The 26931-nt window shown below is 41.1% G+C and overlaps 1 protein-coding gene across 1 annotated transcript in view; it reads left to right on the top strand.

Annotated features, from left to right (window-relative positions):
• Positions 1 to 3728: 3728 nt before the first annotated feature.
• SPTLC2 (serine palmitoyltransferase long chain base subunit 2) overlaps positions 3729 to 26931 on the top strand; it is an 80422-nt gene continuing 57219 nt past the window's right edge. Inside the window, exons 1-5 of the mRNA XM_033008723.2 lie at positions 3729 to 3902; positions 16439 to 16633; positions 23667 to 23821; positions 24838 to 24986; positions 25315 to 25439. Of these exons, the coding sequence (XP_032864614.2) occupies positions 3771 to 3902; positions 16439 to 16633; positions 23667 to 23821; positions 24838 to 24986; positions 25315 to 25439 (756 nt within the window). The 5' untranslated portion in view covers positions 3729 to 3770. The remainder of the gene's footprint in view (positions 3903 to 16438; positions 16634 to 23666; positions 23822 to 24837; positions 24987 to 25314; positions 25440 to 26931) is intronic.

Genomic DNA, 26931 nt, shown 5'->3' with positions numbered 1-26931 from the left:
CTCTCAGAGCAGCCTGCATGCTATTAACTGCCTTGAATACAACGGCTGAGCCGCTGCTTATTCTGTCTCTGCATTGCAAATATAAAAGTCAAAGGCTTAGGTTTATTTCTGACTGCAGCTGTCTTGAGACCTTCCATAAAGACTCTCTGTAGCTGGCATCATTCGTATACCCAATTTTGTCTGTTATCAACTCCCTCCTTTCTCAAAGGAAATTCTTCCCCTTAGTCACACCTCAGTGATGAGTTGTGATTATCTTTTGTCAGTGCAGAAGGTCCTTGTTCTCTCCATTTGGGACACTGGAGAGGAAAATTTTTTTGCTACACTTCTCTGTCGAAGTGCTTACCTAACCATTCCTTCCTGAATCTGCCCTTCTGCCATCACCAAACTTCACAACTCTACTCTGCGATCCCCAAACCTAATGATGGCTAGAAACAGTACCCACTGACTCATGTCAGTGATGTAAGCTCTCTGTTGATATGAGCCTGCTGTGCAGTAATCCCTGCCCGTCTGACTTGTTGCTTATGGTCCACTCTTCCTTTTGACTCATCAAATTCTTTAATACAGTCTTTTGCTTCATTCAGTTGACTGTTTGCTCTGCCAGATCAAAGGACCAGTATCCTTGAGACCTAAAAGGAAACTTAGAATCGGAATTTGCTGTTCCAAGTTTATTTGGCTTGTCTGTTTTGCAGGCGTGTAGTCGAAGCACAACCTGCAGATATGTGTACACACACATCTTGTGTGTCACACAGAGCTGCCCATGGGTGTGACCCCAGGAGCTCTGTGGGATGTGCCCGGTGGTGCATGTGGCAGCAGCTGTGTCCTGGGATGGCACCCCTATGCTGGGACTTGTCTACATGGGTAACCTGGACTCTTCTGTCACACAGCCCCAGGGTGAGTGTGGCCTTCCCTAGCTCCTGCACTGTGTCAGAAGGGGTCAGATGCCCCTCAAACACCAGGTTATGCTGGCCCCATGCTAAGGGCAGGGTGGCTTCTGGCAACACGATGAGGTCCCATGAGCAGGGGAGCACTGCAGCCACGGTGTAACACAGCCCAGTCCTGCACGAATTAACCAGTGGGTCCCTTAATGTTTATTCTTCCCATGTTTCCTAATCCAAAACTGAAACCATTTCATTGTAAAGGTTTGTTCTAATTGGGTTTAAGGACAGATGAAGTAACCAGTCTGCAGATACCTACATGTGGAAGGAGTTTGGGTTCTAATTGAACAGATAACATGGCAGTGAGGTCCAGTACCTGGCAGGTGAAGCAACTCACCCTCTCTAGAATTAAGGCATTAGCAGATTAAACTCCTCCGGTGCTGCCCTGTGAGCGTAGGCTGGTGGACGACCTGTACCCCACAGCACAAACTGGTCAGTATAATTCAATCCATTCTGGCCAAAGGGAGAGGAGACAGGAGGAAAATGCCAACAGCCAACTATGGCAGCAGGGGAAGAAATCCTACAAAAAATGTTCTACAGTATGTGGTCTCCTAGTACACTTCTCTCTCACTTGCTCAATTGTTTTCTTTTTCATTATACTGTTTGTTCATATCCTCACAGATCACTTGAACTCTGCAAAAGATCTTCCCTCTTTATCCAGAAAAGGCTGAGCAGCAAAGGTCCCTGTGCCTCCTCCCCACCATCACACCTACCTACACTGAAGCAAGTCCATTTGCAGATGCACCAAAATGCTGAGCACGGGTGTTTGTTGCTTTGATCACCAGGTCGATCCAAGCAACAGCAGTCTCCCCCACGCTCCAGTCCCACAACATGAGAGAGGGGACACAGTTCATCCCATCTTAGCTGTGATAGCTCTGTCTCACTGCATACCGAAACCAGGTGAAGAAGGCATGCTTCTCGGGCAAGTCCATACCTGTTTCGGTGACAGTCAGGATATGGGAGTGGCCACAGACAGCAAGAAAAGGAACAAGGTGCTTGTTACCCCTGAGCCTGTGTTTGTATCTCTCATTGCAAAAAGCCCTTTTGTCCAAAGGTGACTCAGAGATGCGAAACATCCTGGACACATACTGCTGCCTTCACATAGGCTGACACCAGGCTGCGAAGCTCTCCCAGGTCTTCCCGAGGGAAGAAAAATTGCTGTCTTTCACAAAAATTAATTCACTTTTGTTAGGAACTCTATGTTCATATTGAATTTGCAATGAGATCCACGACATGCTCCAAGATGTGACGGTAACACAGAAAAAATAACTATCAATAGTAGCAAATCAGAAAGAAAAGGAGGAGACAATTCTCTCAAACTCTTCTGCTTAAACCTGTTAACTTTCCATTGTGTTAACTGAGACTTGTTCTGATTGTTTGAAGTTACAAACACCACAGCCCTTCCCTCTCAATTGTGCTAGAGAAATCAAAGGTCATGGTCTTCCCTGCCTTTAGTATGTGATGAACACATTAGGCTGCTTCCTTTCTACCACTAACACTCCTGCAACTCCGAAACCTCTGGATGCCTTTCCCTTCCCACTCCAACAAAGATGTAGGTAACTTGTATAATAGACAGTGCACAGATACAGATGCTCTGTGGTTTGCAGAGCACCTTCCCTCTGGTGTTATCTGCGTATTTGGTAACCCAAACTTTACTCAGATTGGTAACACCTACCCCTGAACTAAACACAGTGCTTAGTTTAGCCAGTCTTTGGAGAAAGCATGTATTTCCCAACCCTGTCAGAAAATACTCAAAGTCATAGCCAAATATATGATGATTTTTAAACACAGCCACGGGCAGATTTAACAGACTGGCACCTTCAGCTATCAGGGATACTAGCTCAGCAAGGCAGCCAGGCATACATCTATCTTTAAGCCCAAATTTAAATCCTATTGACTTAAGCTCTGCCCGGAGTTCATCTGCAGGGTTTGCTATCAGGTCCTTCATTAGCCAGGTGGCCTTGAGCCAGAATACCTCTCCCAGGTTGATCCCAGGTAGGAAAGGGCATTACAGTAATTAAGTCTGGCCTCCTAAAAAGCCATTCAGAGTTTCACCCAGGGGCTCTGGTTTGCCTTATCTCTCACACAGCCCATAGCGACACAGCCCGCGGCCTGCGCGCCGCGGGGGAACCCCCCGGGGTCTTGGAACCGCTTCATTCATCAGCTCCCTCGAGGCCGAGACACGAGGGCAGGCGCCGGGCTCTCCGGATGCCTCGCTCACGCTCTGGCCCTCCTCCTCCTCCGGTGACCGGGGTGCCCTCGGAGAAGGGCGGCCATCGGTAACGGAGGCGGCACCAACCTGCACACCCCGCCGCAAGCCCGCTCACGCGCCATCCCCTCACACCCTGCCCCGCGAGCCCGCCCCGGCGCCCCGCCCATTGGCTGCCGCCGCGGCCACCGCCCCGCTCCGCCGTCCGGGCATTGGGCGGGCCCCGCTGTTCGCGCCTGCCCCTCCCTCCACCTCGGCCTGCGATTGGCCAGCTCATCTCCTCCTCTTCGTTCCCGGTTCCATTTCAGCCAAGTGATTGGACAGCTTTCAGCTCCTGGCTCCACCTCCCTCCGCACTTTCTGCCCTGCGGTTGGGCAAGCCCCTTCCTCCGCCTCGCTCCCCGCCCACCTGATTGGCATGCGGCGCTCTCATTGGGCCCCGTCCGCTGGGCTCCGCCCCTCTCCCCCCGTGCCTCTGCCGCCCGCTTCGCACGCGCGCTGCGTCGTTGTTGCGGAGCCCGTCCCTGGGCGTGACGTATCCGCCGGCGATTGGGGGACGCGGCGGGTCGCGCTTCCGGTGCGGCGCGGCCGGGCGGGGGCGGCGGAGCGGGCGCGGCGCGGAGCGGGATGGAGCGGCCGGAGCGGGCGGCGGCGGCGGCGGCGGCGGGTGCGCAGCCCCGCGCCAACGGCTGCAGCGGCGCGGCCCACGGCGCGCTCCGCAACGGCTACGTGCGCGGCCTGCCGGCGCCCGACACCCAGGTGTGCGCGGCGGGCGCCCTCTGCCGCCCGGGCGGGGCCGGCGAGGGGCGGGCGGGCGGGCGGGAGGCGGTCGCCTGTCGCTTCTCTGGGGGCTCGGGTGGCGGGCGGAGCTGGCGGGGCCACCCGCGGCGCGGTCCCCGGTGCTCCCTTCCAGACGAGCGCTGCCGCGTCCCGCCGTGCGAGCCGCCGGTGCTCCCCCCACCGCCCCGGGGTGGGCTGCGGAGCCTGGAGCTGCGGCGGCGGGCGGGCTCCGGGAAAGCCGCCGAGGTTTGGGCTGTTGGCGAGTTCGGCAAAACTTGTGTGGCCGGCGGGGGCCCGGTCTGTGCCCCCAGCCCTGGCGGGGGAGGGCGGACAGCGCCGCGGGCACGGGCCTGCCTCGGCGGGCTGGTAACCTCAGGGGAAACGCCTGGCCCTCCAGTCACTGCTGCACCTGCGCTGCAAGGCTGCTGTTAGCAGCAGAGCTTTAAACTTAAACCTCACCATAATGTAATAGGTCCGTGCCTTAGAAGAAAAGATTTTAGTGCTGTTCTTCACCTCTTACTATTGCAGGTGCGAGGCACGGGGCTGCATGTAGAAGTAGCCTTGAGCAGGGACGTCCCTCTACAGAAGAGTTAAAGGCTGATGCAGCACTTCCCATCCAGCTGTATTAACGCCCTGTGATGCGAGTGTGTGTTTGTGCTTTCAGACTTCCAGTCGTTTCTCTGCAAAACGCTAAACTTTTGTGTTACATTGTGGGGTACTTGATGGTTCTCATGAAGGCAATCCCAGCAGAATGGAATAGGTAGTGTTTCTTTGGACACCTAAATCTGCTTGAGAAAAGCCTTCCTTCATTGTCCACCCCTCCTGTTACTCCTTGTTTTCATTCCTGTGCTGCCCCTTCTTTTTTTTTTAGGTTAGGCTTGTGTAGTCACTGCGTGAACCAGACTGAGAACTGATGCAGGATAAAACTAGGTTGTTCTGGTTTTGTTTTGTTTTGTTTTTTTTTCCCCTGAGCTAACTTTAAGCCAAGACACTTATTCTATTTCTTTCACTGGATGGATGCTTATAGTCTTGTCCTGGCACTTGGGAGGCGATAGCATAGTATTGGAAGGGAACAAATGGAAAAGGAGGGTACAATACCTTTGTTTGGCAGTGGTGTCAGTTTGTACTGCTTCAGGGAGCTATGGCACTAGTAGTCTTGCCCTGCAAACACCAGGCACTGTGGACTATGAAACCATAGGTGTAAATCTTTGCACTAAGACCAAGCGTGGTGGTGGTGAGTGTTCTGTGAATGGTTTTTTTCCTCTGTACTTTTTAAAGAAGATCTGGGTACAGTTATGTGTTCTGCTTCAGAACAACAGAAAAGCGAGGTAAGGAAGCTTTTTCCTCAAGGAATTTGTTCAGCAGTGTATCTGGAAAACATAGGAAGTACAGCATGTGAATGGAAAAAAACATCAATGTCAGACTGAGGAAGCTTAAAAACTTTGCCATTTCATCAGATACTCTGCTCAGGTTGTAGCTCGTGTGTGGTACTGTGCTGAAATATGTCTCGGAGGCCTGAAGTGTTTGAGATAACGATTTCTAAAGGGCGGGGAAGGCACACTGGAGAAGCAGTCATGAGAAACCTTAGCAAAAAAACAAAGTGTTGTGGCGTTGTTAGAGGATGTAAGAAGAGTATAAAAGTGTTGTATCTTTCTGGCAGCTGCTTGTTGGTCAAGCAGAGATTTATAATTAGGAGTCTTGCATTTTTTTCTCTGTGATTTTTTTGTGGGCCAGATCGCAAACTTTCAAAATGAAGGTCTAAATGTTAGAACCTGACTGGAAGAAGTGACTGTTTAGGGGTACTAGCCACATACAGCTTTCTCAGATAACATAAGTGGTAGGAGCTTAGAGCTACCAAAGGTGTGGTTGATGATATATCACAGATTTGGCTATGTGATTGGCCTTTTGGCTTTTGAATTTTCGTTGTTGGGCCATTACACTGGAGAATGGGAACACATTAATGCTTACCATGTGTTGAATATATTTGACTGTGTATGTGTATTCTATACTATGTAGATACCACATACAACACATGAGAATCTGCAAGTGAAGAGATCTGTGAAATGCAAAATAATCAAGTACCAAAAAGGAGGCAGCTTACATGTGAGAGCGCAATTCCTACTTAGTAGAAAAAAACATAGAAGTAAGGATGAGTGGAAAAAAAACAGGTGCTTTTGCAAGAAAGCTTATAATGGGGTCCTTGAGAGAAGTAAGAGGTCTAGGTAAAATGAATATATTGATGGGAAGGGGAAGGAAAGCCATTGGTATAAAGAAGTATCGCAATTAGTGGTGATTTATCTGGAAAAGCCTGGAGCTTCCAAGAGGAGAACTTAGAGACAGGGTAGTACATCACTGTGCCCTCCTATAGGGCTTGATTGTGCAGGAAAGCTTTACCCATTTTTTATTATGTAAAATGAGTCTCCCCCTACCTAGGACATGTCTGCTGTGGTTCCCTGAGTAAGTTTTGGGGTTTTTTTGGTTTGTTTTGGTTAGTTTTTTTACCCCACCCCACCCCCAAAAAAAAAAAGTTTAGATTCAAGGGTATTATTCTTATGACACAGGGTTTCAGGCTTTCCTTATAACTCCTTCCAGAGATAATGACTGATGTTTAATGTAGAGCATGAGCAGAAGAGGATGAAATTGTTCGCCTTAATTTTTAAATAGGTTGTATTACTTTGTCTCCTACTGGGATGTGACCTGCTAAACCTTCCCCTTGGTAAGAGGAGAGGGGAAAGTGCTGCCTTCTAAGACTGTGCAGTAACTGACTTTGGCTACCTTGGAGATTAATGAAATATCATCAGTGGCTAGGACAGTAATCATTTGAAGTTAACATTTCAGCATATTAAAAAAAAAAAAACAAAAACAAAAACATTCTGATGAAATACTATGATAAGTAACAGCTTGTTCTTTTGCTTTCCTAGGAAGTCCTATTTTCAAATTACTTTAATTCTGCCAACAGTTAATCTGTTTAGAGATTCAAGTTCAGTGAATGCAACAATCTCACTATAAGCACCTTGATTAAAGAGGTTGAAGAACCATCTAGCAATTAAAAATGGTGGGATATTGGAGAAAAGTAGGTAACTTATTTCTGGCTGTGTACAGTTAAGGGAGTGCATGGTTAGGAAGAACAGTAATCTATGGGTGGGTTCAAAACTGATTTAATGCTTCAGTGTAATACTATACTATGTAAGATGAAAGCCTGACTTCTCAAAGGGTATTGTGATGTGAGGAAATGAACACAGCCAGAAGAAAAAAAGGAAATCTAAATAAAAGTAGAGTGAAGTTACCTCTTCAAGTTGTGCATGATTCTGCTTTTTATGTCCCTTCTGGTGTTTTGGAGAGTGTGTTAAGTTAGTTCAGTAGAAAAATGGTATTTAGGAACTATCAAGACACTTGTGGGAATCATAAAGGGTGCAGGGAAAATTGCTTTTTCTTCCTGCAATGCAATTTTGAACTGGAATGTATTTCTCCATTGGAGTGTTTTGCTCTGAAGCAAACAGCTAATGGTTTTCTAATACTGCATCTGAAAAATAATTTTCTTGCTTAAAATGGGGAGCTTGGGACATATTTAATGGGACAAGGTGCCCTTATTTTCCATGATAACTTACTGGAATCTACCTATTATTGTGAACCGTTTTTTGGTAATGTGTTTTTTTGGACTCCTTAATTGAGCTTCTCACCTTAGAATGGTTCTGTTATGCTTCTAGAAGTGGAAGAAGAAATAATCTCAAACTAAAAAAAATAATTGGTATATCAGTTTTAGACATCAAGTTCTTAAGTTCTGTTGTGTGCGGTATCTCCAAGTCAGTTAGATAAGAGCTGGAATGATATAAACAAATTATGATTTCCCTGATGCTTCTAGAAGGTCTTTAAATGGCATACTATAGCAATTTCCAGATAGCTTATTGTATACATGCTTTTGTAAACAAGGTCTCCTACTACTTCCTCAGGAAGACAAGGAATAGTTTGGTTGAAGAGAGTGGGAGGACTGTGGGATTTGCATTCCTTTAAAACTGTCACAAGTCCCAAATTCTTACAGCTATTAAAACAAGCAGCGTAGACTTTTTTTTTCCCCTGAAAGCTTTGGTGTGTACTTGCTAAAAACAGCTTGTGTGGACCTGTGATTTGTGTTTGTTATTTTTTAGAGAGAGCAGTCATACTGCTTGTAGGTCCATCTTGTGAGATGCTTCAGGATGCAGGGGAATGATGGCTTCCTCTTGATTTTACAGATGCTTTTGCTGGAATTCAGGTTAGTGTAACTTCTTTGGGAGAGCACACTTACAAAGATGAGTGCAACAAATACCAGAAGTTTTTCTTGTTAGAGTGAGTTAGTGGTAGCAGTGATGTGAATGAGCCCTTGTTTCAGATGAATGTTAGGATAAGATAAAGATGTTAAATAACTGCCCTATCCACTGGTATAAAAAGGAATTTGCGTAGAGAACTGTGAGGTTTTTTCACATCTGTGTGCAAAATTAAAATGCAAATAAAAAGGAAAAAAATTGATCCTAAAGAATCTCATGAACTTATTCACAAAGAAGTGATCATTCCCCCTTATTCAGCATTTGTGGGACTGCATCTTGAGTACTGTGTCCAGTTTTGAGCTCCACAGAAAGATGCTGATAAAGCCACATGATTCCGTGAATGTAGTGAAGGGTCCCCAAGAAGCAGAAGAGGCTGGAGCACATGAAGTATAAGGAAAGGCTGAGGGTACTGGGTTTGCTCAATCTTGGGAGGAGAAGGATCAGCTAGCTGGCTGGAGGATATAGAGAAGCTGGAGCCAGACTTTTGGAAGTGTGTGGCAATAGGATGAGAGGCATGAATGTCATTTGGAAGAATGAGAAATTTTTATTACCTATAAGGAAAATAATTTTTCCATGGAGGTGGTAAAATACTGGAAGAAATTGACCAGAGAGGTTATGGAACCTCCATCCATGGAAGTGTTCAAGACTAGATTGGACATGGCCCTCAGCAACCTGCTATAATTAGACCTGCTTTGATCTGGGTGTTTGACATGATGTCCACTGGAACTCCCTTCCAGCCTTGGTTATTCCATGGTTACAGTGATAAACTCATGGATTTCAGGAGAGTTTGTCCAGGTTTAGACATTAGCATTTAATTCTTGAACCCCTGTAAAAATGTCTGCTTTAGGGCTTGTAGCATGTACTCTGAGGCTTGCATCAGACCTGAGGAAAGAAAGTATTGCTTTCTGCATCCTTCTTGGCTTTTTGATTGACTGCATTTATTGTGTCAGTAATATAAAACTGAAGTGAAGAGAAAATTGGCTGATCAAGAAAAGACTGTGGTGGTCTTTAGATATTTTAATTGACAAAACTCTATTTCTGAAAAAGTGTACCTGTGCACGAGTATACTTTTCTAATTTAAATTCAATTATAAAAGACTGTAAGCCTTTGTGGAAAGAATAGCTACACAACATTTTATCTGGCTAAATGAATAGGTGAGGCCATCATACTAAATTAGTAGATGTAGTGCCAGTGCTGTACATGTTGAGAATTTGTCTATCTATACTTGTAAAAAACCAAATACCCCTGGTAGCTGTTGATGTGACTGGCCTCTCCTACATTTCAGTATGTGTTACTGAGAAGTCAGTTTGGATAAAGTATCAAAATCTTCCAATTATATTGGGACTACCGTTTCAGATTTAGCTGGTGATAAGCCTTAAATGCTATAATAAATTGTTATAAATATATGCAAGTTCTTTTTTTTTTTTTTTATTGCAAGTACTTGAGTGATATGTCATGTTGCATTTTCCTGTCTTAATTGCACAGCAGAAATCTTGTTTTCCTAAATGTCATGCTTTCAATTCATTGGGAAAAAAAGCTTTCATCCTAATTATTGACTTCAGTTTCTCTAGGAAGAACATAAAACATTGGTCCATCTTCAGTGAGGTTTCCAATATTTCTTTTACCTTCATTAAGAAATTACTCTTAGAAAAAGAACCATTTTTAATTGAAAAATATAGTATTGAAGAATACTTAGAGTGTAGAAAGCAGGAGTTGAAAAGTTTATGAACTAATGGCATTTAATGTCTGAATTAATGTCTGAATTCTGAAGTACTATAGAAACACTTTCAGAGTTATCTGAGAGCCTAGAGATTGATGTGTTAGTGAACCACTACAGACTTGTTCTGGTTTTGGAAATCTTCAGTGTAAAGCACATTTAGTAATTAAGTGTGCAGTTAATGAATTCTCTGTCAAAATGCTGTACACCTAATGAGCATACTAGATAAAGTAACTTAGGTTTAAGAGAAACTGTCAGAAAAAAAGTATATTCTCAGTAAGATTCAGATTGTCAACCATACGTAGCAAGCAAAAAAACCCAAACTTAATTGCATCATTCACTTTCTAAAAGGAAAAAAACAGCCCAAACAACACTTAAACATTATGAGGATTTATACTGTTTGTGTAGATATGGCACGTGCATCTTAACAAAGGAATGTCAAATTTGTTGGGAGTAACTAGTTGCAATTCAAAATATTTGGTAATACCTGCCAACAAGTACAAATATTTAATCATGAATACACTCCAGTATTAAAGTCTGTTTTGTAAAACAAGTTTCCCTCCTGTGACTTTTTTTTTTTAAGCTTAAAATGTGATTCAAATCACTTCATTCTCATTTTGGTAGTAAATACTTGGTCTTTTTACCCATGCAACAGTCTGAGATCTGTAGTCTAAGAACAAAGCAGTGCAAGGAAAAGGGCTGAAGGTGACAGTAAAAATACCACAGAATACCCTAACAGTTTAGAGCAGCTGTCTGTGTGTTCTCACTTACTGCTGTAGTGCTGATTCCCTTGATCCTTTCTAATAAACGTGACCGCTTTTGAAAGTGGAGGTACATCGCATATCTTTCCATTTTATTCCCTATATTTGGCAGGAATCCTTGACAAAAAAGCAAGCAACTCCTGGAAGTGGTCTTCCACATTATGTTATTAAAAAAAAAAAAAAAAAAAAAAAAAAGCTGCAAAGCTGCTAGTAAAATTTCTGCAGTATGTGTGGTATGTAGCAATGAGAAACTACTAAATTTTAATAAGAATTTAGAAAAGTTGTGTTCCAGGGTAAATAATCCTTTTGAGGTATTTGCATAAGGTCTGCAAGGTTCATCTGACTTTGTTACTGCTGTCAGTGTGAAAGGAAACGGCCTCTTTAATACAGTGTTAGGGTTTTCCTGGGGTAGCAGCATAACCAGTTACTGTGCACTTTTCTCCTACTGCGTGCTCTGTATGTTGCACTTGCAGCATCTTCTCTCCCGAAGGTATATGCCTGCCATGCAAGGTTCCTGTGACAAATCCTGTGTGTTGTCTACAGTAGTGTCTGAAAATGTTCCTGTGTTTTAAGCATGATTTTTGTCTTCTCGCAAACCTTCTCCTCTCTAATGCTTTTGACAGTTAAGTGTGGTACCTTCAGCCCGAGAGTGTTTGGCTTCTGGTGTGCTCCTTTGCACCTACCAGTTTCTACCATGCTGACTTTGTTTAGAATGAGCTCTTATCCAAGTTGTCTGTTCACAGAGATATAGAAAATATACTGAAAACCCTTTTTCTTATTGGTTTGGAGAAATAAGTTTTTAATTAAAAGAAAGTCAGGTTCAGAATAACGCCAGTCTCATGTCACCTGTTTTGGATGCTGGTGGTGAAAGCATAATTCACACTAAAATCTGTATATGTTTTCTGGTTTTGTTTTACCTTCTTTGTAAATCCATGATGGGGTGAGGTGTGATGGTCCTTCTCTGAAAATCCTACTGTGCAAATTTAGAAAATGGAAAAAGGTAACAGTGAAAGCAAGTCTACTGCAAACTGCTGTTTATGAATTGAAGGTTTTTTTAGTGCTCTGAGTTATTTTCGCAACTAGTATGATAGTGGAAGTTGTAATCAACAAAGCATGCAATTGGATACATTCTAGTGTGAATTTATGCTCAGTGGGATGTCTTAAATGAGAACTATTTTTGTGTCTATTACACTGTTCTGTCCCCAGTGCCAGATGATGTGTAATCATGCTAAGGTAAATGCAAAAGGGGTATAATATGAGATGTTTTCCATATATGTCGTTAAATAATTTGAGTAACTGAGCATGGGCAAAAATACCTTTTCTGTCTGTGGAGCTGGAGTCTTACTCTGGTGGTACCTGACCTTAAGGCACTGCAAGATCTGATGCTGTCTGGAGGCCAACATAGTCTTTAAAGTGTAACTTTGTACAGTAGTTGGATAAGAACATCAGGTTGTGTGCATGTGCATACATCCACAATCCCATCTTCTTCCTGTACTGGATGTGCTGTCATGCTACTTGTAATGCTTCTAATTTGTATTAATGAACTACATCTGAAGTCAATTTTGTAATGTAATGCCTTGTGAATTGGAACCATTACCAGGTTGGGGAGATGTTTATAATTGGACTCCCTGATGTGTTCTGCTTAAACCAATTCAAGTCCTTTGTAGCTGTAAGATGGTGCTGCTCAGTAACTGTTACAACACTGGTTTATGTGATTTGTTTCTCCAAGAGCTTGGCCCAACACAGGCATTACCTGTGTCTGATTCAGAATGCCATCTCTTTACTGCCTTCTGTAACCCAGCTGGGTGGTGCTGATTTTTCTTCTGCAATTGAGTTTCTTAATGTGATGGTGCTCTTCTATGTACATGCGATCTGGACAGTAGAGGAGAAAGATGTAGGTAAGCATACACCTGCTTTTATGAACCACATGCTTAGGTGAATGCTGACTTTTCTTTGTAGTTTCCACTTAGTTATGCAGTATATTCTAGTTCAAAGGTCATGGCTCACTGTTATCATAAGACTTGTTGAAACCATAAAAGTCTTGCATGCTTTTTCCTACCCCCCCTCATCCCACAGAAGAGGAGATGAATCACTAATCTGTAGCCACCTTCTTTCTTGATCTCTAGAACTGAACTTGCTGCTCTTTGACGGTAGGCTTGGAGCTGGCAGCATGTCAGCCTTCATTTGAAGGCTAATGTGTAGATTCAGAAAGCGTTCTTGGAAAAATGAATGGGCTTGTATCTAAAATGTGGCTACTAGTGTCTCTTCTATAGGCAACTCTAGAGTGTATTTATAGCCATTGTATGCTTCATGAAAAGTCCATGGAATTGCATTCAGAGTATTTCTTTAATGTTTAATTTGGATAGGATAGTATAGAAGCTTCCCAGCTTATGTGGTAGCTGACATGAGTATGAGGATGTATAAGCATGTTGGTAGAACACTAGAAGGTGAAATTTGCTGGAGTATGTGGTGAATCAATACAGGTGTTCCCAAAAGGGCCTTTCTTGGTGAAATGTTGGTTTTGACCATGTGGAATAACTTGTTTAGTTTTAGCATTTGTCACAAGCAGAGGCACCTCTAAAGATCTGGGGAAAAACTGGCATGCTTTTCTTCTGAATAAAATTGTGTATAGGTTTGAGTTTGGGTTTTGTTTGGTTGGGGTTTTTTGTTTTTTTTTTTTTTTTTTTTGGGGGGGGGTTTAGTAGCTGTTCTTTGGTATTAGGTACCCTTAGGATATAGCCTTTCATTTCTTCCAGGTGAATGTCCAGTTACCTGGGAAAGACATTAAAAAAGCTTTGACGTGATCTCTATCTATTAGATGCTAGGCAATTTGTGAAGTAGTCACTACCAGTTTTCTGTCAGCTTATCCAGAAATCAGTTGCTAGTAGACAGCCACAGGTAGCAGGTATGTCATGTGCCTGCTCCTGAAAAGGTGCTGTTCGCAGCCTCATCTGCCAACGTGAGGACACAAAACTCAACTTTAATTCATCAAGCTGTGAATTTGAAGTAATTGGAGCTTTGGTACATGACCTTTCTCAGATCTGGATGCAATAAAATTCTGTGGTTTCATGAATTGAAGCCATAGTGATACAGTTACACAATCTTGAGAATAATAGAGAAGACAAAGCTTTCAGGGTTTTTCCCCTGCGGTGTTGGCTCACAGAGTCTGTTGATTGTCGGTGTTACTGCCTCATCTCTCCCCAACAGCTGCTGGTTCTTGTTTGATGAGATCTATCAAATGAGTTTGTGGAGTGGTGCTGTAAAGACTATAAGGGTCTAATAAATAACCTTCTACAAACCATTATATTTTCAACCTGGATCAGTTCATTGTTGGAAGGATGCTATGCTGAAAATCAGAGAAGCTGTAGTTGTGCAAGCCAGAGGGTGATGCAGATGGCTCAGAGTGGGAGTTGGGCAGTGATGGTTCCTTTGGCTGGCACTATTCCTGAAGAAAATAGTGTGTGAAACTGTGGCCTTCATTAAGCTCCAGATTGTCAGCACCTGAGCTGCAGTGTGGTAAGCAAGTGTTCCTACATGTGTTTCAAAGCATGGTAGTTTTCTAACTTAAGCCACCACTCTATGTATTGTGTGTTTAAAACTACTTCAGTATTAAACTGGCTTCAGAGTGCTACAAGTTCATTATCTGCATTGAGGTAAGTGTTCCCGCTAAAAGAGAGTTTCCTACTATGTCTTTGCTGGTTTGTTTCCACACTTGCACCAGTTCTAAAGTCCTTGCAACTATGGCGACCAAATGAAGGATTTGCTGCGCTTAAAACTTTGTTCTGGGTGTCCGTGTCATCAAAAGTAAAAAGGTATAAATGAGTATCAGGAGGCAGGTGCTGGTGCAATTTATACTCGGTGACTGCATAGCTATAGTATAATTGTATCCTAAGAGCAGACCTTTGCTTCTGAAAAATTAAAGATATTAAAGCCAGGCTTGAAATACAGACTTGCTCCAGCACCTGAGAAGAGCAGGTGTCATTTGCCAAAGAATGCATTGTCTGGAGAGGCCAGCAAGTATGTATGCCTTTATTGATTCATCAGCTATTACAGAAGTTAGTAAAACTCTGGCTTCCTTTCCCATGTGATAGTATGAGTGCCATAGGTTAATAACTGGTTTTATTCTGTCTGCTGGCCCTAATCCCTCATTAATTAATTATTTGCTGTTGTCTTTTTTTGATGTGTTTAGTATCAACCTTTTCCCTCGGTGTTGATGTTTCTTTGATTAGAAAGTTTTAAAAAATATATTTCTCATAATAACGGGCTATAAACTGCAGTTTGAGTACAGTCCAGAGAAATTTGAGCACCGTTCAAGGCTGTCCGAGCCCTCTTTTTGATGTGGTGGTGGTGTTATTATGGAAATGTATTGTCTTGGTTTCCTTCTCATCCTCTAGCTGCTGCCATACACGTGGCAACATCCTTCATAATATATTTGCATACTAGAGAGTTAGAGTTGTATGCCAATCATAATCTGTTTAGATTACCTAAAAGGAGGTAATTTCCCTAAACCTAGCAGTACTGGCAAAAATAATCTATTCTGCAAGAAGTAGGGTTTATCACCTTTGATACAGATAGAGGATTTATATCTTGGAGTGTTCTTTCATATGTAGCTATTCTGTTATAGGATAGCTGTTCTATTACTTTTAGGAATACAAGATAGCAATTTGCATCGAATGGCTGGGTTTTTGTTTTGATACACTGACTTCTGAGATTTGATCTTTAACTTAATTCTTTGAACAAGTTGTCTCGTTAAAACCATGCAATTTTTCCCCTCAGTGTTTTGTTGAGTGAGCCCTTACCTTGTAGCTGCAAGGTGTTTCTGTAATAGTCACAAGTATTAAGTATTACAGTAATCGTACTGGAGATGGACATGCACATGTATTATACAACTAGTCAAGCTCTTACTTTCAGGAGCTGGTATGTAAGTATCAAGATGACTTTTAGTGTGGATTTTATGCAGAAAGCCTTGCTTTGTTCTGTGTGCTGACATATATGCAATGCTGAGACACTATACAATGACTTTTTTGTCTGTGGTGTCGTGTCCACCTCATGGATGAGTACAGTGTTTACGTCAGCATCTTTAGGCTAACGGCTGTGGAGATACACAGATCATGCTTGTTTTGTCACAGTAATATAGGCTTCCAAAGTTGAGTCTATTTTAATACTTTTCAGTTATTTTTTCAATTCTCATAATCCTAAGAATACATTGTTTATATCAATAAAACTCTTAATTTCTATTTTGTTTTTCCCTCTAGTGAGCCTGTGAAGCCTCACTGTTCTATTATTTGTGCCTATCTAGTTCTCTAGGAAGAGGGAAGGCAGAAGGCAGTTTTGGGTGGTGGTTTTCTTTTTTTTGTTGTTGTCGTTTTGTTTTTTGGGGGGGGGGCTGTTTTTGTTTTTTTTTTTTGTTTTGTTTTTTTGTTTTTTCGTTTTGGTTGGCCTGGATGTAAGCAATGTGTTCTCTGTAGCTTTGCAAGCTAAAGAATTTTAGTGGAATGTTAGATTAAACTGCAGTACATTGGTAACTGTGACTTTGGTTAAGTCAACAATTTAGCAACCTTGTATATGGAGACTGACTGTCAGTAATGGCTAAACCTGGCTGGAAGTACTTTGAGCTGGTGGAGGGGGATATAGAGCTTACAGCTCATTGGAAGGCCAAGGACTATTCTGAAATGCTTGTCTGTCATTTCTTGAATGAATATCTCACAACTGCCTGTCTTTAAATTTTTACTATAGATAAATCATATTGTGCACAATGGAGGATTATACAAAAAGCCTTTCAATGAAGCTTTTGAAGAAACACCAATGCTGGTTGCTGTGCTGACCTACGTAGGCTACGGTGTTCTCACTCTGTTTGGATATCTGCGAGATTTCATGCGGCAGTGGAAGATTGAGAAGTGTCAAAATGCAACAGAAAGAGAAGAACAAAAGGTAACCACCGGAAAATAATGGTCAGTGGGAAATTATGTGGTTGAGGCTACAGATTGAGCATTTCTTTAGGGAGCAGTGTTGTTTAGAGTTTTATGCTGTTTTCCTTGTCTTCTGAATGCCCCAAATATTATACTAGTGTTGCTGTGTGGTTAAACAAAATAATGTTTCTTTTAGTTGGGTTATTTTTTAGTGGAGCAGTTCCCTCATCTAGTTCACTGCAAAGCTGCATCAACAGTTATATCAACCTTGAGAGATGCCCCAGCTGCAGAAACAAGGGTTTGGCAGGGAGAGACTGCATATGCCAGCATTAGCACCTAACAAAATGATTATCTAAGGATCTGGTCTGAGTTTGACAACAGTGGGAGGCTTTCTGATGCTACTCTGGTAGCTGTGTTTTGATTTGGAAGCATGCTGTCAATTCTCTTTAGCCAAGCAGTTGCAAAAAAAAGCTTGTGGATGAGAACCAGAGCGCAAACTGAATGACTTTAAATTCATCTGGAGTCCAGAACACTAGCAGGTTAGCTGGTGTAATCTGAGGTACTGACTTCTGACTCACTGATATCAACTAAAAGTAATAAGTCATAATAAGACCAGTTCACAAAAGTTGCTGTTACCAGGTAAAAATTCTTGTCTGCTTCAACAGTTAGTTTGGAATAGATAATCCTAATTATGAATAGTTGTAAAATATTTTTAGAGGCCTTTACACAGGAATTAATTACTGTTAAGAAAGCTACTGTTTAAACTTGCAGTTCGCAAACTATTTCCTGCTAACTCTTAGTGTGAGCCCTCTTAGCACAGTGTGAATACCAGTGAGCTTTGCTCCGAAGGTGAATTGGCTTACAATTGCTGATTGGGGTTCTGGTTTTTTTTACCTGCTTTGGGGAGCCAATTATAGAATGTTAAAGGAATTTGTTTTCCTGTTGCTGGTTTCTGGTTCTCTCTGCAGCCACACGAACAGTTGGCTAGCAGAAAGTAGTGGGGGCAGGAAGGACATATTACTAATGCAAACAAATAATCAAGGGTGGGGAGGGAAGAAAAAAAAGGAAGGCTTCTTTAGAGGCTCATTTTGGAGGCAGCACTGGAATAAAGTACATGTCATCTTATGCTGGACTAGCTAAAATGCAGTAAACTAGCCAATGCCTAAAATTATTCCACAGTAGCTTCTTTGTGTCAGCATCGTGAGGTAGAATAAGCTAATTCATAGTAAGAGACTTAATTCCAAAATAGAAAGATTCTCATAGGAGTTTAATGAGTAATAAGTATTTCATATTGGTTGATCTACTTGGTCAGTAGATCTAATTTGGGAATAAGTTATTGATACTAAGATCTTGGTAAAGATTGTCATAGAGGACATTGAAGCAGTCTGATAGCAACTGATTATCCTAGTTCTAAAAGAAATTTAGCCTTAAATTTTTTTGTAAATTAGCATTGGATCTTACCCTGAAAGACATTTGCTTAACAAGTATACTTCCCAGACAGATGAGTTGAAATCCTTTGAGTTTGTGTGTTGGTCATGACTTGCAGGGAAGAGGTGCATATATTCTGTTTTTGGTTTGTATATAGGTTGTCTGTGGATGGAGCTAGTAAGAAGTGCCAGTGAGTATTGCATAAGACTGAAAAAGAGGAAATCCTGTTTAAAAAAGTTTTGGTATTGAAGAAATCTCGGCCTAGTGTACTTCCCCAAATCACATTTTTAGTGCTTATGTTGGAATAGCTGTTTCCGATATAGAACAAGTAGAAGAGTGATCATGTGAGGTCTAGAACATACAGTACTTATCCTCACACTTTGCTGCTTTAAGCTTTGTTTGCCAGCAAATGAATTGATGAGAGCACATTGCAGCGTATCTAGTGTGGGAGCCAGGCTTTATTTTGGTGCAGGGAGGTGCTCAATGACTTGTTTTGAAACAGTTTCTCATGATTTTCAAATATTTGAATCTGTCGAGCTGCTGGCTGACAGCCCGATCATATTTTGGAATGCTGATACTAGGGCACAGAAAAGGCTCAAAACTCACACTTCCTTTTTTATTAATATGTTCAAATTGGAGGAACCCTGTGGTTACCCTGGGATAGTCTCTGGCAGATTTGTGACCTCTGTGTGGAAAGTAACATTTTTATTATTTAAAATCTAAAGAGCCAACTAGATGATTATGATTTTCTTCTATATCAAGCAAAAGGATTAGCTTTAGCTTTTTGAAATAGTTCGCAATCACTTAGGTGAAAGCTCAAAGCAATGACAATGGGAGTAGTTGTGTAGCTGAACAGTGCGTGACAACCTGCTTCGTGAGCAAAACAATATTATGTAGTGTGAGGAAGTGTTTCATAAAGGGACGAATTAATTTGTCCTGAAAGTCATGGAACTGAACTATGTGGATTTTCTTTGGTGTGTTTCTGAAGGTAATCACAATTAAAAGGATAGTGTAAACTTAGATCCAAAAGGTAATATTAAAATGAAACACACACACAAAAAATCCACCTTCAGTTTTTGTGTGGTTTGGAGGGCAATTCATTTCAGAGAAGCAAATCTTTCCTTACATTGTCACTTAATATTGTAATCTTAGTCTGTGCATCAGAACTAGAAACCAAAAGTGGTCAAACTAATTTAAAGAGCAGGCTTTCCAATGGGTCTATATTGGGACTGTCTCTGACAGTGGGTTAATTCCTTTAAATTTATTAGAGCCTTGCATTGAAATGAATGATTTCAGGAAAACCTAATGTTCACTCATGGTTGGAACACAAAAGGGTGGAAAGGGACAGGCTTTGCTGGTCCTGATTTCCAGGAAACACTCTGATGTGTTTGGCATTGTTTAAAATATATCCAGCTAGTCTTTTCCTGGAAACCAGTGTTGTGTAGCACATCCTCTCTGAAGCATTATCAGTCTGTTTTAGTCATGGGTAAGCAGCAAGACTACCAGTTCTCAAGTACGCTGAAATCAATTTATGCATACCCAATTTAATGTAATGTCCAGTCCTACAACGTAGTTCAATCTGCAAAATGATGAAAATCAGGATGAAAATCATTTTTACCTTTATTCTGGTCTGATTTACTTGTTGATTACCTTGTACTTTGTATATGAGAGCAACTGTGCCATTGCACCGGGCCGGTAACTCTAACAAACCTGTACATGCTCAGTAGCTTGCCAGGTTAGAACTTGTTTCTAGCATTTGGGATTTTCAAATACTTGTTCACAGGAATCCAGCTGTAGGAGTATCTCAGGGGCAGTAAACTGGAGTCTTTTGTTCAGTGTTGTCTTAGCATCTGTATAGCTCATCAGAGGCTTCCTGATGGTATAAAGGCTGCCCACAGTTATTGCTCCACTTTTTCTTGACTCTTGTAGCAGTGAGATAGAACTAGTCTTTCCACTTCCTTTTAGAAGTGTGAAATTTGGTGCAATTGTCTACTAGATGGCTATTCAGAGTCAATTTTGTATTATCAAGGAATACATTATGTGAATTGCAGATAAGCTCGACTGGTGCTCCTGACACCATTTATTAGTTTAGGTGCAACGCTGCAAAAACTTGGCTTTAAAAGCAGCATAATCCCTGCATTTGCATGTCACTGTGCCCCAAGCTAATGGTTACAAAGCTCTCATTATGATCTTTACTTGTTCTAGTATTAACTTCCAGTGTGATGAAAACTTGGATTTCCAAATCACCTATTCCTCCATCTAAAATGCCACACTTTAGAAAGATTGCAGGGGGCCACAAAAAAAAAAAAAAAAAAAGCCAGCCTCCAAACCAACCAGACACACCCATCTGGTCCTGTATGCTAGCTCCAAAAGAAGGCTGTCAAAAGCCAAAAGTCAGTTTATAAACGCACGATATCCCTACCATTTCTCTTTTTTGTGTTCTCAGATGCATGGGTCTTAAACTTCTTGGCAGGGTTAGGATTACTGAGGAAATAGGCTATCCAGTTTTGATTTATGCAAAAAAAACCCACTTCCTGCTTGTCCTACTTTAAGGAACCTTCTCATAAGAGCTAGCTGAGGGTGGTTTACTGGGGAGGGGGGCAGGGGGAATGGGCAACAAAGGTGCTGGCATTAAGCTGATGCCTCACTTAGAGCTCTTTGCTACAATCTTACGGCTTGGTACCTCAAAAAACTAAGGCTAGTGTCCCATATTAGGCCTTAATTCCCTTATCCGTAATTTGTTCATTGAATTCTTATTGACTTTTAAGACACATTTTTTTCCTTATCATAATCCATTAGGTTCAAATAACTTCTCTACTTCCTAGTTAAATCACTTTAAACTTAGTTATACTGTTGGCTTGCAAGATCATTCTTGTGTTGCATGTCTTGGTGTCCACCTGTTGTGGGTGATTGTCTCTATCTCACCAGCTGAGCTTGTTACTCTTCCTGCTTTGTCATAGTGGGTTTCAAAATAAAATATGCTCTATCTGGTCAGTAATCTGAGATGAGATTGGACTGTATCAGCCCAGGCATACTTGCTTGAGTTGGTGTAATGACTCATTTCCAGCCTGTGATCTTAGCCAAGAACCTTGGATAAAATATCAGTTGTTTCCTGGGTCATATAGTTGGTGTGCTTGAATAACTACTGCAAAGCTGAATTCTCATGCAAAGATGGTTAAGAGGAGTTGAAAAGGTTTGAAAGGATCTCAGTAGATTATAATTAGACATAACAAGTACAAGCGCCTCAGGTATTGATCTTCTGATGTGTCAGAATCTTTTTGATGATCTCACTTCCCCACCCCTCTACAAATGATGTAGCAGAGGGCTTCAGACACTTGTAGATAACACTTAGATTTCATGTCCTGAATTGGGATCTTCTTAGTATATTGCTACAAGTACTCTCCTGCATATCAACACTTTGTAATACACTACAGTAGCTATGTAGCTTTTCATATGTGAAAGAAGTTCTCAAATCCATTTGTCAATACCAAGATGTTTTTCTCCATTGTAAAAGTGACCAGTTTTTTAGTGATTCAGTCTTGGAACCCACTTTCTGCCTGGAACTATGTGAGACACTGAAGTCAAGGAAAGATAGAGCTGCATAGCTACTTCAGAAAACTAATGATTTTCTAGGGGATTACAGTTTTGTATTAGCTGACCTACTACCTCTGTTAATCCCTCTTGACAAAGCCTTCAGAGAAGACCTGGCACAGGTGAAATAATAAAAAACTATACTTAAGTAGAGGAACATGGAAGAAATAATTGCCCTTGGTGCATCTTAGCTCATGGAAATCTTGTTTCCGCAGTCTGTCTTTGCTGAGAAAGGACATAATTGTGATTCCCTGGAAGAGTGGTCACTGGCTAAATTGGGTTTCTTTTTCCATAGTTGAAATGATGAAAACTAGTAACTTTGTGTCTTTTTGGCATGTCATTATGCACAGGCAAATTAAAGGGGTTTAGGTGCAACTATGTCCGCTTGGAAGTTGGCACTTTAGGGCTTCATCTTTCCTGTGCAGCTGCTTGTAGGAGGATGCAAAGGGGTGGGTCTAGATGGCTCCTTTACTCCAAACTGAAAGGACAAAGTTGTTAAATCATTAAAATATGAAGGTAAGGAAAAAAGTACTCTTTCTGCAGTCGAGCATTGTAAGTAAAAGCTTTTCAGTGCCAATTTGTTTGAGTTGTTACTAAAAAGCTGGCATAAACGCTCCCAGTTTTGCTTTGATGATGTAAATGTCAGGCACCGTAATACTAGGTCAGATAGATATTCTGTCTTGCTCATCCTGTCAAAAAAAATCAAATGTTCCTTACCACGTTTGCATTTCTCTTATGAAAAACAGGAAGAAATGCTATGCTGGCTTTCACCTTTGTCATAAATTCTAATTTTTCCTTTTGTAGATTATTAAAAAGGCTTTTTCTTTTATTCCAGCAGTAGCAAATGAATTATGCATTCTTATCCCTACCAAATGTTAAACTTCCTTTTAATTGAATAGTAATAAATAAATCTCATGACTTTGGAGCATTTTAAGTAAGCCACAAAAAAATATTCTTGAATGCTGATGTCCTTGCTGTCACAGTTAGTTTGACATTCTTGTGTGTTATCCATTCAAGACAGTCACTTACTTTTCCTGAAAAACGTTGGAAGGGAAGCTAGAATTCAGGAAATGCTCATGCAGAGAAATCCTGTTGGTCTTAAGTGCTGACAAGCTGTATAGGAGAGAGGTGCCATAATGTAGCTTACCAACTTGGAGTCAGAAAAAAGAATCATGGAAAGTTCTAATGGTAACTTCTGTAATAATGGTAGTGCTGCTATATTAAATGCATTTCTTATATACAGAATAAAATATGGCAGAGTACCCCAGTTTACAAATTCTTTGTGTATTCAGTAGAGCAATGCATACTGTTTGGTGCCAAAAAGCAACTGCATGTTCCCTTGCTCTGCGTAACTCTGAAGGCTGAATACAAATCTTTTGCAAAGATTATATGCCCGTGCATTTCACAAAGGGGGCTGTTTTATGTTTCAAGAGAGATACTTTCCTCAACTACCCAGCAAGAGCTGGAAAGAGAGTCCCATTTGAGTTCAGAGAACAAGACCTCATTGTGTCATTAGGATCTCCCAATTCAGTTTGTGCTGTTTTCAGCACTCCCTCTCCTATACCTCAGAATTTTTTGAGGTTTTCTAACTTGAAGCATGCCCTAATGCCATAATTGTTTTTTCTAGTAGTGGTTGATGACTTTTAGATTCTATGAGATACTTAAGTTGTATACAAGTAGGTGCCTACTGTTGAGGAAATCCTGGGGCCATGGTTGATTTGCAGGTTGAAAACGTATAGAAATCCCATCTAGTAGATGGATTTTGCACTAGCAGATTAATCTCTTCACGGTTTCTGCTGTCTCACCTTCAGATAATTTTGCACTGGCACAGATTTCCAGGATTATAAACACCTCGGATGGAATTGGATTCAGGACCTGTGATGAAGAACTCTTTAAATCTTTCCAGAGTTTTCTTGATTTTTTTTTTTTTTCATTTATAAATTACAGCTGAATGACAGAAAGAAATTAATCCTCTTATTCCTAGATTGGTGTCACATATATTTCCTTTTACTTTGAGTGCTTCTGATGTGTTTCAGGACTTTGTCCCACTGTACCAGGACTTTGAAAATTTCTACAACAGAAACCTCTACATGCGCATTCGGGACAGCTGGAACCGTCCAATCTGCAGCGTGCCTGGGGCCAAAGTGGACATGATGGAGAGAGTTTCCCATGACTATAACTGGACATTCACGTGAGTCAAAATTGAAAAAAGGGCTTCCAACAATTATCTTTAAGTAGAGGGTTTATAAAAGAAAGCTGTAGATTGTGAGGTTAAAGGAGCAGTGAATCGTGTTTTGTTTGAGTTTTCCAGTGGCTTAAATCAGTGAGTTTTGCTGTTTTGAAACACATCTGGCACCAAGGTGATTATTTATGTATAATCTTTTGGATACTTACAAAGGCTCCTGACTGTGTTAAGATTTCGTGGGCCTATAATAAAATGAATACTTTGTGTGCATGGCCAGAACCTGGAGTAGATACATTGGATTGCAGTTCTTGGGACTTTGATTTAGAATCAGTCCTGACACTCGGAGTCAACATTGCTGCCTGAAACTGAATTTAACATGATGGTTTTGAATCAGAATTCAAGTAGTCTGTATCAGAAATGCAAGGACAAGGATTTTTTGCAAATTGGAAATGATATATCACAAGTTTGATATGAGGAGGTTTTCAGCACAGTACTTGGTGAAACTAGTCATGTCTCTTCATGGCTTTCAAGGGCAAAATAATTAAAACTTATTTTCCACTAAACTTCTTCCTTAATCTTTTTGTCACGTATCGTTAGCACGGCAGTGCCAGATGTGTTTCCTTTCTGTGGTTAGAGGATATCCTGCTTGAGGGGCTGCCAAGTTAATTGATCTAGAGGTCTTATTTTGTAATTGAAAAGAATGTTGTACGTTTAGGGGATGGAAGGGGTACGTGTCAGAGAAACAACAACTGGTTTGAGAAGCCTCAAGCAATTTTAGATAAGATAGCAAATTCACCTTTTAATGTAAACTCTTCTGGGAACTAGTTTGAGACCATAAAATGGGGAAGGCATCTTTTTCACTGACGACTTCATTTTGATGAGGGGCAGTACTGAAATAATTTAATGGTTGGTTCTACTGATTTTTAACATTTCAGTGTATATTCTAGGGAACTGAAATAAGACTCTTCCAGTATAGTTGTTTTGATTGTGGGTGTCCTAACCTGTGGTGGTTTTTAAAACAGGTACACGGGAAGAGTAATAAAGGACATTATTAATATGGGTTCCTACAACTACCTTGGATTTGCACAGAAGGCTGGGACTTGCCAAGAAGCAGCAGCTAAAGTTCTGTCACAGTATGGAGCTGGGGTGTGCAGCACTAGGCAGGAGATGGGTAAGTTGGAGCAAGATAAGGTGTTCCCCAAATGTAGGTTTCAAAGTCTGTAATCTGATTGCAGGACTTTGGGATATTACTTGTTCCAGCTGTTGAACTTTAGCTGAATCAATAAGGAAGTTTTTACTTTAGTGAAGACAGATTGACTTGCTGGGTTTAGTTTACATGGTACAGAAGTTGGCTTACTTAGGTTTTCATATATATCTTTTTCCATGTTCCCTTATGGGATTTTATTTAAAGAGCAACTTGATGGTTGGAAATTATCATAGAATATAACAATAGTGAAAGGTTCTCCTCACTCTGAATTTCCTATTTGTTTTATGTGCAGGAAACTTGGACAAACATGAGGAGCTGGAAAAGCTAGTTGCCAGGTTCCTAGGTGTGGAATCTGCAATGGCATATGGAATGGGGTTTGCAACCAACTCTATGAACATTCCTGCTTTAGTTGGCAAGGTATGGCTGAAGTCACTGGCAAAAGCTCATCTAATGAAGATTCTGCTGATTTGGTTTTCTAAAAGCTACTTGTTTGGTTTTATTTTTCTTGAGTGTCAACCCCTGTAGATATTACCTATAGAAACAATAGGTCACAGTATGCATCTCACCTTTACAAAAATCTTGCGGGAAGCAGCATCCATGGGACCAGTAACAGTCCAGATCTTGCCCTCTTTCTGGGAGACAGCCATGCATGTTAAGGCTTTCTTCCTCAGGCTACTCATTAGTGTATGAAATGCTGGCTGATTAACAGGCTGATTGGCTGAGGGTATTTCGATGCTCTTGAGACATTAAGAATTGATTTGTGTTAGGGGGACATGCAGATTAGCTGAATTGCATGTTGGTACATACAGAATTTATTATCTTTGAGCAACAGCTGAAAAGTCCTTCCTTTGAGGGATCAAAGTCCTGGTAGAAAAGCTATTTGAGAGAAACAAGGTCGAATGTAAAGACTGATCATGTCTACTGTGTGCCCTGTAAAACAGTATGCAATGCAGCCTTAGTGTCCTGAATCTCAAACTATGTTTTTGCTTAGTTATTGGAAAATTAAATGGAAGAGCTCTTTGTTTGTATCTTCTGATGTAAAATATGTGTTCTCTTAGCTCCTACTTAAATTAAATTAGTGAAAGTACTGGAACTGTCTCTTCTTTTAGAAAGTTATTCACTGATAGCCTAATACTATTAGCCTATTGGAATTTTTTGTCCCTGTGTAGTGAATTATTTTCCGTTTATTCTATCTACGGATTATAAAATCACTGCCTTGTTCTTCCAAGCAACTCTTCCTGCTGGTGAATCTCTTCCTGACTAGCTGTTGTTTTACTTGTAACAATGAAGCAGCACTGTCTACATAATACCTCTTATTTTGGTCTGTTAAGTTTTAAATATCACATGCTTTCTATAATAAAAAACATTTTTGAGTCCAGTGCCAGAGAGAAACTCAGTGCTTCAAATCTAGTCTTTCCAGAGTCAAATACGTCTGCTGTGATATAATTTTGAACAACATACGTTACTCCTGTCATATCTTTTACTTCCATTTTTCTGCTCTTTGTCTTCCCACATCTCCCCAGTTTTTCTCTTCAACAGAGAAATGATTCATGATTTCTGTGAGACCTATCGGATTTAAAACACACATGGTCAGGTACATTTAAGTAGACTTCTCTCTGTTGTAAGTCAGTACAAATTGCCAATCACTGCAAAGTTACTCAATCCTTCCAATGTATGTGGATTCTACTGTATATCTTTAATGCCTTATGAGAATACTCTTGAGAAGCCTTACTCAGCTCCTTAGTTTTCACATTTGAACTTTAACAGTTTTTACAAGCATTGAGAGAATCTGAACAGCAAATTCCAAGGCATATAACATACCTGTTTTCATGCACTTAACTTGCGCATTTACTAAATCAACTCTTTTCATAAATGAATACAGCAGTTTGTACTGTGTTAGTAATAAGCA

The sequence above is a fragment of the Tyto alba genome, unplaced genomic scaffold (genome assembly GCF_018691265.1).
Source record: "Tyto alba isolate M040663 unplaced genomic scaffold, T.alba_DEE_v4.0 Super-Scaffold_18, whole genome shotgun sequence".
Taxonomy (NCBI): Eukaryota; Metazoa; Chordata; class Aves; order Strigiformes; family Tytonidae; genus Tyto; species Tyto alba.
This window is presented reverse-complemented; position numbering and strand designations above follow the sequence as displayed.